General features: G+C 44.5%; 9 protein-coding genes across 9 annotated transcripts; 3 read left to right on the top strand and 6 right to left on the bottom strand.

Moving 5' to 3' along the window:
• Positions 1–2,306: 2,306 nt before the first annotated feature.
• N7503_006509 (uncharacterized protein) lies at positions 2,307–3,355 on the top strand (the record flags this gene model as incomplete). Its single annotated transcript, XM_057066056.1, has 2 exons — positions 2,307–2,654; positions 2,687–3,355. 2 exons carry the CDS (start codon positions 2,307–2,309, stop codon positions 3,353–3,355), a joined length of 1,017 nt encoding a protein of 338 aa, XP_056921525.1.
• Positions 3,356–4,543: 1,188 nt separating this feature from the next.
• On the bottom strand, positions 4,544–4,960 carry N7503_006508 (uncharacterized protein; the record flags this gene model as incomplete). Its single annotated transcript, XM_057066055.1, has 1 exon — positions 4,544–4,960. One exon carries the CDS (start codon positions 4,958–4,960, stop codon positions 4,544–4,546), a length of 417 nt encoding a protein of 138 aa, XP_056921524.1.
• Positions 4,961–6,307: 1,347 nt separating this feature from the next.
• N7503_006507 (uncharacterized protein) lies at positions 6,308–7,024 on the top strand (the record flags this gene model as incomplete). The annotated part of the gene is made up of 1 exon (XM_057066054.1): positions 6,308–7,024. The coding sequence occupies one exon, from the start codon at positions 6,308–6,310 to the stop codon at positions 7,022–7,024; it is 717 nt and encodes a 238-aa protein (XP_056921523.1).
• Positions 7,025–7,506: 482 nt separating this feature from the next.
• On the bottom strand, positions 7,507–9,057 carry N7503_006506 (cytochrome P450; the record flags this gene model as incomplete). The annotated part of the gene is made up of 2 exons (XM_057066053.1): positions 7,507–7,928; positions 7,980–9,057. 2 exons carry the CDS (start codon positions 9,055–9,057, stop codon positions 7,507–7,509), a joined length of 1,500 nt encoding a protein of 499 aa, XP_056921522.1.
• A 358-nt stretch (positions 9,058–9,415) lies between these two features.
• N7503_006505 (uncharacterized protein) lies at positions 9,416–9,944 on the bottom strand (the record flags this gene model as incomplete). The annotated part of the gene is made up of 2 exons (XM_057066052.1): positions 9,416–9,608; positions 9,739–9,944. The coding sequence occupies 2 exons, from the start codon at positions 9,942–9,944 to the stop codon at positions 9,416–9,418; spliced, it is 399 nt and encodes a 132-aa protein (XP_056921521.1).
• Positions 9,945–10,381: 437 nt separating this feature from the next.
• N7503_006504 (uncharacterized protein) lies at positions 10,382–11,676 on the top strand (the record flags this gene model as incomplete). Its single annotated transcript, XM_057066051.1, has 6 exons — positions 10,382–10,415; positions 10,489–10,779; positions 10,839–11,078; positions 11,100–11,158; positions 11,209–11,333; positions 11,391–11,676. 6 exons carry the CDS (start codon positions 10,382–10,384, stop codon positions 11,674–11,676), a joined length of 1,035 nt encoding a protein of 344 aa, XP_056921520.1.
• Positions 11,677–15,461: 3,785 nt separating this feature from the next.
• N7503_006503 (uncharacterized protein) lies at positions 15,462–15,821 on the bottom strand (the record flags this gene model as incomplete). Its single annotated transcript, XM_057066050.1, is given in 2 exon segments — positions 15,462–15,717; positions 15,730–15,821. The coding sequence occupies 2 exon segments, from the start codon at positions 15,819–15,821 to the stop codon at positions 15,462–15,464; spliced, it is 348 nt and encodes a 115-aa protein (XP_056921519.1).
• Positions 15,822–15,920: 99 nt separating this feature from the next.
• On the bottom strand, positions 15,921–16,264 carry N7503_006502 (uncharacterized protein; the record flags this gene model as incomplete). Its single annotated transcript, XM_057066049.1, has 2 exons — positions 15,921–16,105; positions 16,219–16,264. 2 exons carry the CDS (start codon positions 16,262–16,264, stop codon positions 15,921–15,923), a joined length of 231 nt encoding a protein of 76 aa, XP_056921518.1.
• Positions 16,265–16,553: 289 nt separating this feature from the next.
• Positions 16,554–17,342, bottom strand: N7503_006501 (uncharacterized protein; the record flags this gene model as incomplete). The annotated part of the gene is made up of 4 exons (XM_057066048.1): positions 16,554–16,691; positions 16,758–16,850; positions 16,907–17,238; positions 17,327–17,342. 4 exons carry the CDS (start codon positions 17,340–17,342, stop codon positions 16,554–16,556), a joined length of 579 nt encoding a protein of 192 aa, XP_056921517.1.
• Positions 17,343–19,247: the final 1,905 nt, after the last annotated feature.

Genomic DNA, 19,247 nt, shown 5'->3' with positions numbered 1-19,247 from the left:
ACCCGAACCCGACCCATTACGGGTTTTGGGTAGACCCGTGATGGGTAACCCGCGGGTTGTGTCAAGGTCTAGAAATAACCCCCCACCCCAAATATTAACTGGCCCGCTCTGAGGAATCTGTCGTATTTAAGCAAACCATATCCTTATACCTGCGACATAAAGCTCGATAGGTACTTACTACACTAAGCCATAAATATGTGCCTAAATGTAGAGAGGCCAATGAAGCCCTACCTATCTCCTTCACGATGAGCCTGACCCGACTCTACTCCAAATTCGACAATAGGTCTGAGAGATGATCCATCATGTTCTTGAGTAGTTGCATGAACTAACTATTGAGTCATTCTACCCTATCTAGGTAATTAAAGTGCGCTCAGAATTAGCTGCATATGATGAGCTTTGAGGACGAATAAGTTGTCTATCTTGTGTTGATCTATAGCTACGAGCAAGAACCATGGCATAAACGATTCACAATTGGCATTTGAAGGTGATACGAGAAAGAATTTTTTTCAAGTCGTTTGATCTGGATTCAAATCAAGATCAAAGTTGATTTGTACCGTATACCACCTCTCATTGGACATACAGCCAACTTTCCTTTGTCCTTTCTGCAAAACTGAAAAATTTTGTAATCCCCACTGCCGCCTCTATATTACCTTCGGGATCTTTTACTTGCTCTGGAAAAGCAATTCCATTCCCATAAAGCCCTGGAACTCTTGCGGATTTGTCCGTAAAGTGAAAGCCGGATGTTTGCATGTCGAATTCAAGCTCTTCTTGTCTCTGGCGCCCTTCGACGTAAATTTTCGGCCAAGGCGACGAAATATATCCGATTGCATATACAATGTGTGTGCATTGAGGGAGATATTTCCGAAAGACCGAGTCTTGATCTTTGCCAGAATCGATCTCTTCAAGCATGTCTGGGTCTGGTTCACTTTCCATGACGGTTTTAGCCCATTCTGCCGTTCTTCCCTTGAGACCTGAATTATCAAAAACAATACCGCGTTTAGTATACTTGGCATATCTGATGGGTCGACGCCGAAAATTAAAGACTTTCAGAATTCGTTTATTGCACTGCGAGAATTCATACAAGTTCTGGCAGCACAAAATACCCGAGTGGGAATTTCCTATGACCGCCACAACTGATTTCGAATCCCTGGGAAACATAGTTGGAATGTGAGAACGTCGCATACACTCATCCAGATCGAGCACCTTAAGCTTTGGGTTGAAAGGCAGATGTAAGGTGGCAGGCTTCGGATGAGAGCCGGTACAGAGGAAAACACGTCTGGTCGTGACCCGTCCACAGGATGCTGAGACGGTCCACAAGTCCCCCTTGAGTTGTCGTTAAAATTTCCCATAGTTATTCATAGATGGGGCAATGTGTCAACTACTTACATCAAGAGACATTGTGTCTACCATGCCTTTTATGTGTTCTACCTCGGGACGTCGGAAGAACCCATCCCTCAGCATACAGATCATGTCTCCGGCCAGACTGAGCTGGCACGTTGAGTCTCTATCCATGGTTTCAAGCCTAGTTATCGCATTTGGAGCAGGCGTGGAAGCAATGACCGACCGACAAGCGCCAGAGGAGTAGACTGCATCTAGATAGATGCCGGTTTTCGTGTTACTGGATCGTTCAGTAAGATTTTGCTAAAAGGACCAAGAAAACGTACGATGATATTTCCCGGTATAGCTGATTGAGCCTTCCACCTTCGAAAGTGACATCAACCCATAATATTTTGCTGAGGCCAGCATCAAGCAATGCTGCAAGAGTGGCTAGTCCGCCGGGACCCGCTCCAACAATAACTCCATCGTAAAAAGAATCCCCCATAATAAGAGGCAGGCTGTGAGTGAGAGATATTGTGAAACACAAGTCGGCGTTTGCTCTACTGGGGTCGGTGATTAAAGGAGTACAATATAGCGTTAACTTGGATCTCATGGAATGGAAAACGTCATAAGCAGAATGCTCAGAATACGTAAAACTTACGTCACTAGTTACGTGATCAAACGATCATATCGGACCCTGAACTGGACCGTAATCTAAGCAACCAATAGAATCTCGCAGGCGTAACAGTCTGGTATTTCTCTCTCTGCGCTACGGCAGGCTAAATATGTGGGATTACTATTACAGCTTGCCTCGGGGTACCAATGGTATGGGTCACGTATGTGTACTTGTCTGGTATTCTTTAGTCTCACCACAGCCAGTTCCTGTGGTCCGCTGACTAATATAGCTGATTATAACATGGTTCCCGGTCGCCCGAGCGACAGTCTCAAAAAATCGCTTCTATAACAATCTTTACCTTTAAACATTAACCATGCCACCAATACGCTCTCAAAAATCTCAAAAATTGGTACAGCAAGAGGGGCCCCTCTTATTAGCTATCAAAGCTATAAAGGATGGTCAATATGCGTCTGCCGCTGCTGCTGCACGTGCTTTTAACGTGCCAGTTTCTACCTTGAAGCACAGGATCAAAGGGCGACAATTCTGGAATGAATCTCGCCCCTCCGGCCATAAATTTACAGTGTTGGAGGAAAAGTCCATGGAAAATTGGCTGCTGTCTATGGACTCTCGAGGAGCGGCTCTCACGCATGCTATGTTGAGCGATATGGCCAATTTGTTGCTCCGATCGCGTGAACTGACACCCTCCGATCCCGCTCCAAAAGTTGGCAAAATTGGACCACAGAATTTGTCAAGAGACATGAAACTCTCTCGTCTCGCCTTTCTCGTAAATACAACTATGAGAGAGCCCTTTCTGAGGACCCGCGGGTGATCGGATCCTGGTTTTACCTTGTTGAAACCACAATCCAAAAATATGGTATTACATCTGATGATATCTATAATTTTGATGAGTCTGGCTTTGCAATGGGAATCAATTCGACTCAAAGAGTCATCACCTCAGCTGAATATCATGGTAGAAGAGGCGTTTTACAGCCTGGGAATCGAGAATGGGTCACTGTGATTGAGTGTATAGGTGCTAAAGGTGTTGCGCTTCCGCCATATCTCATCTTCAAAGGAAAGGACTTTTTAGAGCGCTGGCTCTCAAAACCACCGCTTTGGAGTCTGAATAAAAGCGTGAATGGATGGACAAGTGATGAGATTGGTATCGATTGGCTCAAAAAGCACTTTTTATCCTATCTTCCTAAACGGAAAGGGAAGTATGTGTTGTTGATATTGGATGGACATTCATCTCATTTGACACCTACATTCGACAAAATATGTGAAGAGAATGACATTATCTCGCTTTGTATGCCTGCTCATGCCTCTCATCTTCTGCAGCCTGTTGATGTTGGGTGTTTCTCAGTCTTGAAAAGAGTATATAGAGCGCTTGTCATGGAAGAGATGCGTCTAAGACTTTCCTCTTAATAGCATTAGCCATCGCATAGTCTCCGCGTTCAGACGGTGCCTTCGGAGGCCCAAGACATCTCGAGCATTGCTGAACTCGCGTTTAATCCCGACCTCTACCGAAGGGATGGGTAGGTAATCGCGAGCGGCTTTTGCCATGAGTGGAAAATTAAAGGCGTTAGCCTTCCACCACTTTAGGACCTATTCTACGTCCGCATCGCCGATCATGTGGTGGGACTAGTTGACCGGCGGGGAATCCAAGTACTTATCAATATCCGATAAAGAGGCCTCTTTGGATGGCTAGACTTTGCGCAGAGTTCTCTATATTGTTTCCGACATCCCCGCTGGACGTGGATGGTCAACTTCACACGATATAAATAGCTCTAGAGGGTATTCTTTCTTAAGAAATTCCCGCACTTGCGAGACGATAAGCCCCGAATCTTGCTCGCTCATTTAAGACACAATCAGAGACGATTTGATACGCGGATCCAATATGGAAGCCACATAGTAAAGAAGGTTGTCGTCCATTTTTCTAGCAAACTTATTCATCTTCCGAATGCCTCTTTCCACCGCACCGCGTATTTCAATATTCACGTCTTCAAAATCTCCCTCCGCATTTCGAACGTCATTTAATAAATTGTCCAAGCTCTAGTAAATTGGTAGACTTTCCACAATTATTGGGCATGCCTTTAAAACGGAGTTTGTGTGGTCCTAGAACGGCTTAAGGATCTTGGCTACTTACTAAAGTGTCGACCATTCGTCATCGGTAAGCTAGAGGGCCTGGAGTTCTAGATATATCCGCACAAACTGCCCCTTCTCAGTTTGTAGCCGAAGGGTATCTTAAATCATGATATACGTCGAGTTCCATCGGGTGTCAACATCATAACTGACTTGTTTTCCAGGTAATACTTCTTTCCAATCTTGGCGGCGCTATGGGCTACGGGCGATCCATAGCGTCAGAAGTCGTATTTTCATGATTACTCCTTTCGTGCTGTGAATAGAGTTAAATACTAGGCTAGTATAAATGGCTATATCGTCCAGGATCGCCTTTGCTTCTCGAGCCGAACCAGCCCTCAGAGAAGCTAACACATCTTTGCAAATCAGATTAAGGATATAGGCAAGGCAAGGAATAAAGCTCGGTCGTCCGCGGAATCGCATTAGAGGCCTAATGCGAAAGCGGTCATCGTCATTATCATACTTCTTGAGGAGCTAGTCATGCAGGCTATCACAGAGCGTCCCGTTATTGCCCGCATTATCTCCTATAATGGTCAGGAGCTTTGGCGCGATGTCCAGTTCGGCGAGCATCTTCAATACAACTTCCGCTAGATTCTCTCCAGAATACAGCCCATTGATCTCGGTGAACTCGAGAAGTTCATCTCGCTTTTCAAAATCGGGGGTGATCCAATAGCCAAGGATAACCATTATCGCAATCTGATTTTCCGACGTCCAAACGTCAAGAGACAAAGCGAGTATGCGGCTACTCCTAGCAAGCTCCTCTTTCACGTAAGCCCTACTTAAATAGAATTCCTCTTTGATTCGGTTAAAAAGAGTATCAGCAGTCTTAATGGGCAAAGAAGCCCCTGTTACTTCAATAAGGGCCCTAAAAGTCGGATACTCCACCACCATAAAAGGTTATCTTGTTCGAATGACCCATCGGACTAGCATTTCTTCAACGCCAACCTTCTTTCTCGGCGACTCCAAGAACCAGTCAAGGCCTCCTTCGACCGCGGGTAAGAAGATAGAGTCGGCCCCAGACTTAATACGATGCTTAGTCTAGAGATACACCAACAAATTCGAAGTGGAACCATAGCGCGACGAATCTCTAGAGGACCAGCTACAATATTTGCAAATCAGCAGTCGGTCTTTTTTCAGTGGGCCACCCTGCCGACACCAAGTGCTATCCAGATCTATAGTCCAAAAGTGCTCAATGGTCCAACTAGAATACGACTTGGTTTTTCGTCTTTTATACGGGTGCGGACTACTAGTATTGCTCCTGCTTTCCGAAAACGCAGGATCAAGCGGGGAGGGCGAAGAGCTAAGCAAAGAATAAGACTGCTTCGTCCGAGGCGTGTCTTCGGTGTTCCTAGGTGGGGAAGGCTCAGGAGAGTAAGGGCGTCCGGTTTCAAAGGTAGATTCCTCAGACTACTCCGAAGGTGACGAAACCAGGCCATTATATAGAGCATTATAATCTCGACGTGGAAGGCCACGCGTTCTCCGCATGGACGGATTAGGTATAGATACCATGCTACTGTTTCCTGGTATCAGTATATCAAAAGGGTATCGATGGTGATGCAAAACATACCTTGAGCTACCTAGGCTAGGGTTAGAAACTGATAGGGGACTTGAGGATAGGATGATGGTTGACAAGCCCAGTCATGTTCGCGCTTTATATGCCCTTATTGACGTGGAAAGTTGATAGATCTCTTTTCTGTTTTCTGCAACGCGATATTGACGATTCTGAACGTAAACAAATGCAGCCAGGGTCATTGGAGGCTCTGGGTCGTGGAGCAAACGCGTTTTTACGTGCCATTTCTCAAGGCTACTTTGTGCACCAAGTTTGAAATGGATTGGAATAAAATCAGGGAACTAAGAAGATCTATTCGGTTAATTGCCTAAGATGATTTGCAATTAGGTTGACAGATATATATAATTTTAACGGATCTTCGTGGCTGGTGTCAAGTTTCTATGGACAGGCCCACGTAAACGAGTATCATGTCTCAAAAATATCCACTATGGTACATCAAGCTGGTCAACTCTACATAGGCAGGTTATACCTCCCAACGGGGCATTGACAAACACTTTGAAGGCACTAGCGTTGATTGGGCAGCGGTGGAGAAATAGCTACTAGCGTGGGGCCATCTGTTCCATCGAGGCAAGAAGACCCGGCTTCAGATATCGATTAACTACATAGAAGATATTAGGCCTCGTCCTCCTAGAACCGATAAGAGAGGGAAGTCATCGGTTACCACACGGATGCTCACTAACCGAGAAGCTCAGATTGACGCGGAGCAGGTCTCCAGCCAACATTCGGTCTGGCGCGATGTGTACCGTATTATGCGTTGCCCTAGGCCTCCATGTCGCCATAAAGGACAATACTGTTGGCAAGATCCAGAGGGGAAGAGGCACCATAGGTTGAAGACACACCATCTTAAGGCCCTTATTAAATACGTGGAGCAAGGTGGAGTTCTCGAGACGCACGATGACGTTCCTAACAGTGTTCGCGAGCAGCTCTATGCCGAGGAGAACCAGCGAGTGGACAAAAATAAGAAGGCCGCGGATAACTCTGCAATTGCTTCAATGTGCCCTCCCATCAATATCAACAATTTCCTTCCAGCTAGAACATCTCAGCAGTCGACACCTCCTCTTTCAGCAAATGAGGCTACGCCAGCCAAGTCCAGCTATCCTAAACCAATCATAATCCACGGGCCGCTTGATGTCGCTGTGGAAGAATATGCCGAATGGCAGCTATCACGGGCGAGCAACGAGATGTTTCGAGATAGTATCAACAAAGCACGGGATGTGACTCTCGAGAATTGTCTCGATCTCATGCAAGTACACGAGGATCAAGACCCGGATTTCTTCGTCAAGCACGGCGTGAAAGTAGGTGCTGCACGACGGTTTGTCCGTGACATTGGCCTCTGGGTGAAACGACGCAAAGAAGTCACTTTCCATAGCAGCCTCTCGGACTAGGTATAACAATGAATAGAGAAGAACCAACAGCAGTATTCTACATTTATCCCTCCGCAAAATATTCCAGAATGTGTGTCGTACTGTATCTTCCATGAACTTCTGCAATGTGGCGGGGCAAAAGTGAAGACCACCCGTGATGTCCTGCACCATCAATAGTTAGAGTGCAAACATGACAATCTGAGCTGCCTACCAACCCTTTTTAGGTGTAGTACTAGCGGCACACTTTCATTAGGCCCACCGAAATTCTGTTGCACGGAGGCCCGTGCCGAAACGGGAGTTTACTGTAATAGTAACAAGGTGAGAGTAGTAGGTTAAATGGGTAATATATTCTTTGTTCGCCGCACAGGGTAATCTTGCTGCGAAAGAAGCAACGAAAGAGGCTGCGGTTATCAAAGGAAAGTGTGATTGAAAGAGTAAACAGAAACGAAAGAGCGAAATATCAAGGTAGCTTTTATGCAACGAGACAAGGAGAAAAAAATGACTCATAATGGGCAGTCCTCGGGTCCCTCTTTCCGCCGAATCTCCAGTCGAACTTTGGGATCAACACTCGCATAAACCCCAAATTTCACAGGACTCGAACAGTAACCTGGCTCTAACCGAAAATCGTATTTGAACAAGATGTGGACCAAGCACAGTTTCAACTCAGTGTTGGCAAAAAAGCGGCCGGGGCATATGTGCCTACCACCACCAAACACATTATGCTCCCGACTCGATTGAACAAATTGACTTGCTTTGTCTCCCGCATGACGTCGCTTCATGAAACGGTACCCGTCGTATACCTCGGGATTTTCATGAACATTTGGATTCCACATGTCGCTGGAGTCAACCATAATTTGGGTACCCTTAGGTAATTTTGTCCCGTTCGGAAGGGATGTCTCGCGAATAACTTTGCGCTCCAATCCCACTGTAGCCAACATTAGAGTTACCCCTGGACAATATTGTGATGAAAACTTACCCGAGATAGGAATCTGCCTCTGTGATTCTTTCATCACGCTATCGAGTAGTTCCATCTTTGCCAGCGCAGCTAGTCCCAGGCCGTGCTCCGATAACGCATTTTTAATTTCGTGTCGGAGTGGCTCCACAAGTTCTGGATGTCTGGCAATGTCGATGAGGATTTGTCTGAAAATCTCTGTAGTTGTAAAAAGTGCTGCCATAGCCAAGGCGAGCTGGATGTCGCCCGCTTGGTGCTTGTTATTGGGCAGTTGCATGGTCCAGGCAACAACATCATTGTACCGAGGCGCTGCTGGGCCCTGAACCTCTGCAACTTCTGCTTCATGTTTCCTCTTTTGAACCAAATCCTGCATTATTATGCGAGCTCGACGCATAAGGTCTCGGCATGCTGAAGTGTGAGGCAAAACCCATTGCACAATCGGTCGTAGTGGCGCCTTCCAGCCGTGAAGCTCACCCACGGCAGCGAAAAACTCGCGCACATAGCTCTGGACTACCGTTTGCCACTCGGCGTCTGTTGCCTTTTCTGGACCAACGAAAATTGAGGCTGCTACCCGCGAAATAATCCCCGTAGTATCCTTCTCCCAATCTATCGTATGCCAGGCCTTGCTATCGCCCCAGTAATATTGCAGAGCTGGCCCAATATGCTTGTTGACAGTTGGCATTATCTCTTCGTTTTGAGAGAGTTTCGTCCGCAACAAGTCAATCAATATTCTGTCGGTGCTATGGAGTGTATATTGAGCCTCGAATCCCGGGAAGTGAGCAAAGTACTCTTCCCTGACGAGTTCTTGGTGATCGAGGTCTCTGTTCGTCTTGACCCAGTCGCTCAGAGCAGACGGCAGTACAATTTTCATGCCGCCGGGAACAAGTATCGTGATAGGGCCGCGGTATTTGGCGAGACCGTCGACGATTAGCTTTGTAGCATTCTCGTTATATACACGATATGCTTTTCGACGAAAGAAATCCAGAGGGTAATCGTTGACAATGGGAAAAATTGGCCGCGGTTTTTTGATAAAGTGATATAAGACAGCGACGATTGCAACGAGCGTCCAGGCGAGCCCGTTGGAAAAGACCCCGGCCAACATTGCAATGATTTGATTAGAAAGGCCGAAAGTTGGAACTCACAACAGAGACGGTTCGTATGGAACAGCTCGATCTTTAAGTACCAAGATATTATTAATCCGCAATGGCACATCGTGCGTCACAATGAGTCAAGTAACTAAATCCCTAGTGCCCCACTTCCCGTCGCTACACTAGTCCGTTTCCGTCGGGACCCTCACATGATGGGACTTAGCCGCGATCGCTGTTTACCAATATGTATTTTGAAGGGGAAAAGCCAAGACTCGATGCTGCAAAATCCTAACAAGGCCTTTTAGGACAGGAATGAAACTAGGGTAAATGCCGGTGCGGGCTACTCTCTATTCGCTGTATCTATCATATCCGCTACTTATTCATATCATACGAAGCGGCCTCTCCCCGTTGTTTCACCCAAAGACTAATATCACGAACAAATCGCCGGGCCGCACCTAACTTCATGCCATGCTGGACGAAAAAATCAGGGTTCTGATCCTCATAAAGTTGCGAAAGATCAAGGCAATATTCGAGGGTCACCTCGCGTGCTCTTTTGATATTTTCCCTGAAAGACTAATTCTGCACTCGTGACAGCTGCTATTCCGTATATTCATCGACAGCTATATCGAGCAGACCATGTATTACGATTGGCTCGGCACTGCTAGTCCTAACTTGTGTAGCTTCATTTGGCACACGAGAGAGGCATGGGCAGTTGAGATGATCCAGCATAGAGGAAATTATTGATAATTGTCAGTGGGCTCATTGATCCAGTTTTTTTTGAGCTGTCCCGGCCTTCTTTCTGTTTTCCAAGCCGCTGCTTCTCTTCGGCATATAATTGCTCCCGGATGCTATCAGGGACATCATCATGGTCTCGTCTCGTATATATATCTTCTACGTTCATCAGCCACACATCCGCTGCGCCTCAAGAGTAGTGTTGCGTAATCGAGTGTTCTCAGACCCAGTATTCTTTTAGATTTTCACGTTTCACGTCGTTTCAGGGCCATGGGGTGCGATAGCGCGCGTCACTAGTGCTTTAACACTTGGTTTATCCATTTAGGCCAAAAGTAGGAATCCGCACCAAGTCTAGTTAGTGGGTTGTGGTTAGTAATCCAACTTTCACAACGAAAAGTCAGCCAGCCGACCAACCAGCGTGGAGGAACGGGAAGGATAATCATTTATTCCGTTCCAGCTTTATGAAATGCAACAACGTGTGAGAGGAGCTTAGGCACAGGCCTCTGCGGACTATAGTATTCCCGTCCTCCGCTCTGCCTCAGGCTGAGAAAGTCCTGGGTCTTTTGGTGTTCTCACGACTCTCCAGGAATTACGACAATTACGATCATGGCGATGCACCGTCATCAGTCCTCTCTTGAGGGTATTTTCCATTTCTCAATACCCTTATCACTAACCCCACAGCAGCTTGAGTTGGCAAAGAACCTTGTGATCAGGCTTGTGGCATTATGACCCCGAACAGACCGTTCGGAAGGGCTATAAGCCTGCTGCGCTTATACAGGCTACCCTCCAATACGTTGCGTCTCCAGATACTTTCTTGACTTTCTTCCTCTCTTACATCTATGAGGCCCTCTTCTCAAACGAACAATACGCGGTTGATTTCTATATTAATCACACTATATCCTACCTCGATGGGTTTGCCTCTTCGGATTCTGAACGAATACAGAATCTCAACGAAGCTCTAGAAAAGTTCGCTGAATACATTGTTGATAACTTCCTTCTTCCCCGTATGTCAAATCCTCCTCTTCCCATCTACAATCGGCGAATATTCATTTGTGAAATCCAGTCAGAGCCTCTTCTGTCAAGACACCACAACCGACACCCACCTTATTATCATCCCTACAGAGCTCTACCCCGACTGGTACAAGCCAGCGTATATCTGTCCTACGACAGAGCTGTCTCGTGCGTGATCGCCACCGTTGTGTTATTTCTTCGAAATTCGATCGAGCATCGACTAGGAAACGTTTCGCAGAAAATGGGGAATCTTATGAAGACGATGACGGGAAGCTGCTGAAGGATCAGTCCAGTGACTAATTTAAATACTTAGAGGTTGCCCATATTCTGCCCCACTGTCTGACGACAGTAGCTTCAGGAGACACGGATTTGGTATGTCCGATATACGAAGTCCTATTTTGCCCTTCTAACGTCCTGCCTAGAGCGACTTGAAGAAAAATGTTCTTCGGATCTTGGATATGTTCGATCCTGGCATTGGCCATTTAATTAATGGTCTAAAAATTGACAGCCCCTTAAACGCCCTCACATTAACGTTGGATTACCACCGGTTATTCGGCGAATTCTAGATATATTTCCAACACACTGGCATACCATACCAGTATAGGATTGACTTGATAGAGCAGCGCCCTTTTCTACGTGACCCTTTATTCCCCGTCACTCGCTCATTAACCCTTAGCCCTCATCGCACAATAGATCTGCTATCCGCCCGGCTTCTTGATGTCCACCGTGCTATTGCGCATATCATAAATATGAGCGGCGCAGGCGAATATATCGATAAGGTCCTTTGGGATATGGAGGAATTAGATGTCAGAGAAGATGGATTAACGCGTTTGGGATATCTTGCGGGTCTACGACTTAATGGGTGGTTTACAACCCTATCTGTGTATTAATGTCAAAACACTGCATTGATATTATCGATGCGATGATCTTGATGTGCCCCAAAATTTGTGTGTTACACCTCTATTGATACCCTGAAAAATCTGAAATATTGCGCGGTCTGCAATATGGCCCAACAAAAAACCTGGTTGGGCTAACCACGGGTAGTAAGTTCGAGCTTTGCCCGTAGTAGCTGCGCTACAACTCCTCCAATGTCAAACCTGAGTGCTGGAAGTGTCCCTCGGCACTCTTCCCTCTTGCGCTAACCACGTCAACGCACTACTTAAGGAAGTTATCGAAGCCTTGATCGGGATTTTCCTCATAAGACTACCAATTTCTCCAGATGAAGGCTTTGAGCTTAGTAAAGAATTCTTTAATAGGATTTAAGTCTAGTGAATATGGGGGCAAATACACCAGCTTCACACCGGCTTTAGAACATAACTATTCTATTCGCTCAGAGTGGTGGAAGGATGCATTATCCATGACTAGCATAGACTTTGGTTCAGGCCACCTCCCATAATGCTGGAGAAGTTACTTAATAAAATCCTTAAAGACGGACGCATTAGTTAAGCCCCGGAATACTCAAGACAAAACAATGCCGTCTTAGGCATATACAGGAAGTATCTGATATCGCTGATCGCGGTGGAACTTAGATACTTGAACTGGTGTGGTGCCTAGTGGGGACTAACCCGTTCGCCTGAAGCCTATCCTTCTATCACATCCAGATTCATCCATATAGACAAGATGGTACGAACAGAATTCTGACATAAAGTAGAAGTATTCATCACGTAGGTCTAGATTGCGCTCTCTAGCTTTGACCTGGGTAGTCTTTTTGGACCATCCTTTATATGCAAGAGCGCGGCTGATGCTAGATTTTGTTGCATGAATATTGAATTCGTCCCACAGAAAAATCGCCATCTCGTTAAGATACAAGCCAGGCTTTTCGAATAAGTGATCATAAAGAGCCTCTAACATAACAGGAGTGATGCTTCGTGGTCAACCACCTTTATTAGGTGGTGCTTTGACGCTGCCAAACATCTGTATATTGGAAGAGATTCTTAGGATGGTACTCTTGTTATAACCAGCCGCCTCTGCCATCTCCAATATCGATAGTTCTCCACTGCGGATCATATCATGGATAAACTCATGCTTAGAAGGAGCTAGGTTTAGAGCCATTCTCGTAGTAGCCAACCACGGGTGACTGATTTTCAAGATCTTCTATACCAAGGAAGAGGAGAGTTTTCATGGTGGGGTACGGAGGTATGAGGTATAACTGTAATATTACAGGTGAATACGGCCCCGCTATAGTATCAGGTATTTCATATAAAAAATAGTACAATACCCAGAGGCAGGGCTCTACGGAAAAACTCTAAATACGTACTAGCGTAGTATTAGATAGGATTTAGATGGTTATCCTATCAAGCCAGGTAGGATCGGTCATCCAAATGAAATACTGTTCCTAGGTTTTTGCCTATCATTTAGTCTATAGTGATTTAGGACGCTACTTCTACCGAGGGCACTAAAGCTATCTATAAAGCTTCACGGTTGAGGGTTGAACAACCGTCTTTTTGACAGGCGAAATTAGACATTGCGAATGAGGTGTTTCCTAGTTAGTATATGCGGTTATTATCGGAGACCTTTCGGTTGATTAGACGTTAAACAGATATCTATTATGAAACTATGTGTTTAACGCAATCTAACAGACGACAATGTGGGCTCTATAAGTTAGTGTGGTACTCAGCCACTAAATAACTTGCTTGCATTATATACCACGTACTTGGTACTTAAGTGGATGCAACGTTCTAACCCGCTATGGATCTATCTACACTCTGGAAGTGATATTGTAAGTAGTATTTGGGCAATCACTTTATCGCCACTAAGATATAGGACCTATTAACCATCGAAGGTCAGTATCCCTTCGTGTTCCCCTAGTCTCTTAAGATATTGAATGAGACCCCATATGCCACTCCCAACCCTAAGCCCATGCCAATAGCCTCTAACGAAATCATTCAAGAAGCCGGTCAGTGAGTCGGAGATTCGTGGATGGTGTTTTCTCAAGGTCTCAATAAGCAAGATATCACTATGAAGCTTCTCCACGACAGCCGTTACCTACTAAAACAGCTTTATTTGGATAACTGGGTAGAGCAGGCCATAGGAAAGGCTTCTATATCCCTTGCTATTTTCCAGGCCTATTATAAGAAACTTAGCTTTTCTCTTTATAACTTCTTGGCCTATTTCCCCTTTGAAGCTAGAAAATATAGGGCGATCTTAGAGGTACGTCATATCGCAAACAAAAATCGAGAGCCATTTTTAACAGAGAGCAGATCATGAAGAGCAATGACTGCTTCTTGCATCAAGCACTCGCATATACTATCACTCTCTATGAGAGAGGGGGGTAGTTCGAACCACTCCAGATAGATGCAAAGTTCATTATCGATCCACTAGAGAGACTGCTTTCGGCGCCTGACCGTAACATTCTTCTTAAACTCACGGTGCTCAAATCTCGGTACCAACGCTATTAGATAAGCCCTGATATGGTCTAAGGGCGGGTCTTTAGCGTCGAGATAGGCTTTATAGATCTCCTTATTAGCCACTCGGCCATAGTAGTCGCCTTACAACTAAGCAGAAAAGCGCTAGCGCGATTTCATCACATTTATCTCAACAGTATTCGCACCCATGATCAGCATCTTTAACTACTAGGCGCTGAGTGGAATAAGCTATACCATGATGTAGAAGAGGTTACAGCGGTCAGCGACCTAGGCGGGAAATTGGAAGAAGTAGTAAAGGTACGATAAAAAGCTAATTATTCGCCTGTCGTTACTAACGTTAGAATAGGAATTGCTTCACTACCGAAATTTCTATAGCTTATACGCTATTCTTTATAGGATATCGTTAGCGGGTGCCCAGATCCCGATCGTATTTACGGGGTTCGTCGACTATAGTACAAATTATCGGCTATATAGAACAAAACTATATATAGAGCCATCGCTTCCGTTTCTTTATCCTCTTATTACTGATTATAAGAGGGGAAATGACGCGGTGCTCCCAAAGATCTTTAGCTTCCTGACGTACAGTCGATGCCTTAGCCGAGCTTTCAAGACCAAGGCGGTAAGTGGATAACCAGGCCCGCCTTTATGGTTTAGATAAGGTATTAGAAGGGGTAGAAGAGTAAGAATAATCGAGAAAGTAAGAAAAGATAAAATGCATATTTGAATCTAAGGTCTCCACCTAAAGCGGTACTTATATCTTAATATGATTTCAGATCTAATTTTCATGACCCTACCAGACAAGCCGCATGCTATGACATATTTGTTACACTACCGTGTTGATATAGCCCACAGGAAGCTAAGTCGTATTCTAATGTAGTTATGCGAGCTCTCTTTAAAAACAACTATACATGCAAACACAGTCAAATCCTTAGTGGAAACTAGATACTAACCACTCTGATTATTTAGATAGACATTAATTTGCCTCCCAATCCCAGAAGAAAATTGTCATGTTTGGAACAAAAATCTGATTTAGACTTTAAGGAGGCCTTAGTAGCTGGTTCCCAGAGATAATCAGGAACGAAGCGAACATATCCTGTATTGCTTAAGAGTGATGAATGATATTATGCATGTTTACAATCAAGATCAACGTAGCCCTAAACGCATTATTTTCCTATAGCATATGATTAGATAGATCATGCAGGTTTCCATATCAAGTTCCAGCAATCTTAAAAAATATTTATCTCTTAAGGCACATGAAACGAGGATAGTTAAGGGACTTCTTATTCTAGCCACCGCTTAGCTTCACTAAGCTAAGGTGTAAAGTCCATCCGTATTCTCTTTCGGCTTCTTTGTTCTGTAGTGGAAGAATAGTATATAACAAATGAATCTACTACCGTGAATTTAGCGTGCAGCCTGGTAGACGGGTTCCAGATATAGTGCGTGTAGCATATACTTAGCTTAATCGATCGTCCATTTTCTCCGTTTTCCTCTAGGATGTAAATATAAAAATAATGGCTAGATAGTCCCTCGAGAAAGGGATTTAATACCGCTAGGTCATTAGGTAGCCTTAACGTTTACCTATTCCCGGGTAAAGATATATCCATCATGAAATAGGCCGCTTGAAAATCGGCCACAGGAGCCGCACGCAGAATAAGGTCGGGATCAAACATTTAATAGGACGGTGGAGGTAGTGCTACGTCTATAGTGTTCCCTAGCATAACGAAATTTGCTTGCGAAGATGAATTCATGTTCATACCCCTAGTTTCCTCCTAGCCAGAGGCCCCACCGTCTATATCGTCGGTATTGCTAGCATATAGGCGGCCGTCGCCGTTTTCTATGAGATAACGAAAAAAGGCTAGGAAGATAGATCTTCGGATAAACCCCGCTATCACTCGCGGCGTTATCCATTCTTGCTGTAATAACTCTACGGCTAGGGCATATCGATCCGCTTTTACTAAGTCTAAAAATGGCTTTCCGCACCTCTATGTAGTTTGGATCTCCTCTAAACTATCCTCTAGGAAGTCGCATAGAGCTAGTAAAGGGAGATAGTGGGGATCCATTAGTAACTCTCCCTTAAACGGCACTTTGAATCCTCTTGCCCTCGCAATGCCATAGTAATATTACTAAAGAGCGGTCGGATCTAGGGTCGGGGGTCTCTAGGAAAAGGTTAGATAGGACGGCTATTAGGTAGCGGCTTTCATTCGCGGTATATAGCGTCGATGCTTAGTCATCTTAAAGCTATATTAGAAGCTAAACCGCCAAAGTTCCCATAGGTCCGACTTAAGTATTTCCTGCCGATGTGCTATCAATATAGGAACCGCTATATTATATTGCTCGTAGACGCCTTCGTTAATAGTGGTCCTTCGATCTAGATTAGGTGTGAATAGTTGCCGTATTATAGTTTAGCTAACTTCAAGGTATAGTCGGTCCCTAAAGAACGTAGCCAGAGTCGGAATCGGGAAGTCAATTCCCTTCAATTGCTCCCAGATCTTAAGTCGCTGCTTATCTAGAATACCGCAAAAAAGCTTACCGCTTATTATCTACTTCTCTAAAAATTTAAGGTCCCGCTAGGAAACCTTTAGCGCACGGGATTAAAGCAAATATACTGTGCCCCTATTAATCAAAGGCAGAAGCTCGTGCCTTCCTCTAACTAGCCTAAGGAATATACTTAGGATAAACTCCCAGTAGCATCCGATTAGCTAATGGTACGTCTAAGATTAGTGTGTAAAGTCAGTTTTAGAGTGAAAACACTCACCTCATCATAGCGCATAGCAACCACTTTATGTAGTAGCCCGATTCGCATATCCTCCCAAAGACCGGTGATAATAAGCAGCGAGTCTAGTTTTCGAGGGAGTGTGGGGTGCTTCAAAAACAGCCGCAAGTATTTTCGCTTTTTGCTCCTAGGAACCGTCTCCAGCGCGGCCCACCAATCATTAGCGGCTATTCGATTTAAAACCCCGTTAGGAAGCCCCTTATAGTGACGGATGCGTTCGTATATAAGCCCGTTAGGTGGTCGATTGTCATTTAGAAACCGTTCTTTTAGTGCCCGGATAAGCTTTTCCTGCATCGTTCTACCATCGCGACTCTCTTTAATCGAGTTAGATCAGCTGAAATTGGGATTGCTATAGAGGACGATTAGATCATGTGTAAAGACCAAATAAACGCACTACCTTACTTAGTGAGATAGACATCCATAATCCACCACTAACTAGTTGGCCCTAGGATTTTGCGGGCGGTGGCAATCAAATTCTTATGGTCTTAAGCCTATAGACGGTAATCAAAGTCTATATCTAAGCTAGGAATCAAATCGTCTCCTAGCCGTTACCGCACACGGCGCCCCTAGTCAGCCGCAGGAACTAGCACCAGGACGTAGCAGTCCTTCATAAGGCGCTGGCATCCTTATATTTCTATGATGCGTTCTAATCGGCGAATATTCTGACGATCGTTCATTCTTTCTCTAAATCCATCTTCGAAGGTGAGATAGGAAAGATGCACACGTGCGGCTAGTTTAAATTAACATTAACGATACGTAAACAGCTTATCCTTAAGGGCTTCTACTTAGGCCTGGCTAAGGACCATTACAGCGGGTAAAACGAGAAAGGCGATACTAGAGTCAAAGGATAATTGAGTTTACGGACCTCGTGCTTTATACCAAAACTACACCAAGAACTATATTTTACAGCTTTAGCTACCGGATTCTTTCTAGGGCAGCTTTAGTTATCCTTAATGACTAACGATGGAAAAGTGACGTTAAAATTCTGTACCTAAGTCAAAGTCTCTATCATTTTTTTAATGCCTAGAGCGACATATCACTAGACGTTAGATGCATCCCTCTAAAAGATAGCTAATATAGCTTAAACCACGGTATGAGGTCCCAAACTCATAAATAGTAGTACAGCAGACTCGATATTCAATAGCCGCGGTTTTATACCCCTTTAAACCCGTTAACGCACTCACCACTCGGCTCCAGGGATAACATAAGCAACCCTCATAAATAAAATCAAGCTTTTGTGCTATTCCATATCCTAGTAGTTCTCTTCCTAGCCAATCTTATAAGTAGCTTATGCTTTATTTAGAAAATCTACTCCGTGATCGATTATTTCCACCATAGTAAGACATAGTAAGACGTGGTCACATTCTACTATAAAATAAGACCGCATATAGGAAGCAGACTAGACTAGATTATCTTTATTAGGGCCCTAGCACTATCAATCGCTATCTTAATATATCTCGCTATTGTCTTTACCAGATGTACTTCATCCTCTACTCCGGCTGATTTATATTTTATAAAGGTAAGATACGTCCTTTATTTACCTAATCCCACTAATTGAGAAACAAGTGAACTTAACAGACTTTCCCAATTTAGATGATTTATCTATCCGCCGTTCACTCAGCCTTAGCAACCTAGATGGGTCCAGTGTTGCCATAGAAGCGAGTGCTACTATGAATAGCGTGGGGCATAGTGCGGGGACTACTATAGCTAAGGCGTCTATAGCGGCGAGTACTATAGCTAGCCACGTCAGCAGCGAATTAGAAAGCCTAATAGATAAACTAAAGCCGCATTTACCCAAGTATTACTTGGTTAGTCTATGGGGCTACTATAAAGGCTAAAATGGCTTAGTCACGAATTACTCTAATCTAAGCATAAGTTTCTCTTTTGACTTAGTGAATATATTTGATTCGGTGTCTATAGAGATAAATGATTTCATTCCGGGCCTGAATCAGACAGTTTTTACAGGTTATCGGGATGTTTCCCAAGCAATCATCTAGCTATACATTTTGGGCTTCATCTTAATGGTCCTAGTGGTCATCCTTAGCGTGCGAAAGGTGGCTTTTTCCGGGGGGAACAAATTACTAGCGATTTTTGCCATAGTATGTGAACCTAGAAACAACGAATCCAAGAGTCTTACTGACGATTCTAGCTCTCGATACTCTTAGTTACCACTACCATAATTAGAGTGACAATCATTTACGGGCTTTAGACTACTAGAATTAAAAGTGTTTTGTAGTCTTTTGGTGCTTCGGCCAGCCTTAGGGGACACATATTTGCTACAACATGGTTAGCAGTGGCGTTCTCCATCAGTGCGCTTCTTGTA

The sequence above is a fragment of the Penicillium pulvis genome (assembly GCF_028828015.1).
Source record: "Penicillium pulvis strain IBT 33274 chromosome Unknown contig_3_segment0_segment0, whole genome shotgun sequence".
Taxonomy (NCBI): domain Eukaryota; kingdom Fungi; phylum Ascomycota; class Eurotiomycetes; order Eurotiales; family Aspergillaceae; genus Penicillium; species Penicillium pulvis.
This window is presented reverse-complemented; position numbering and strand designations above follow the sequence as displayed.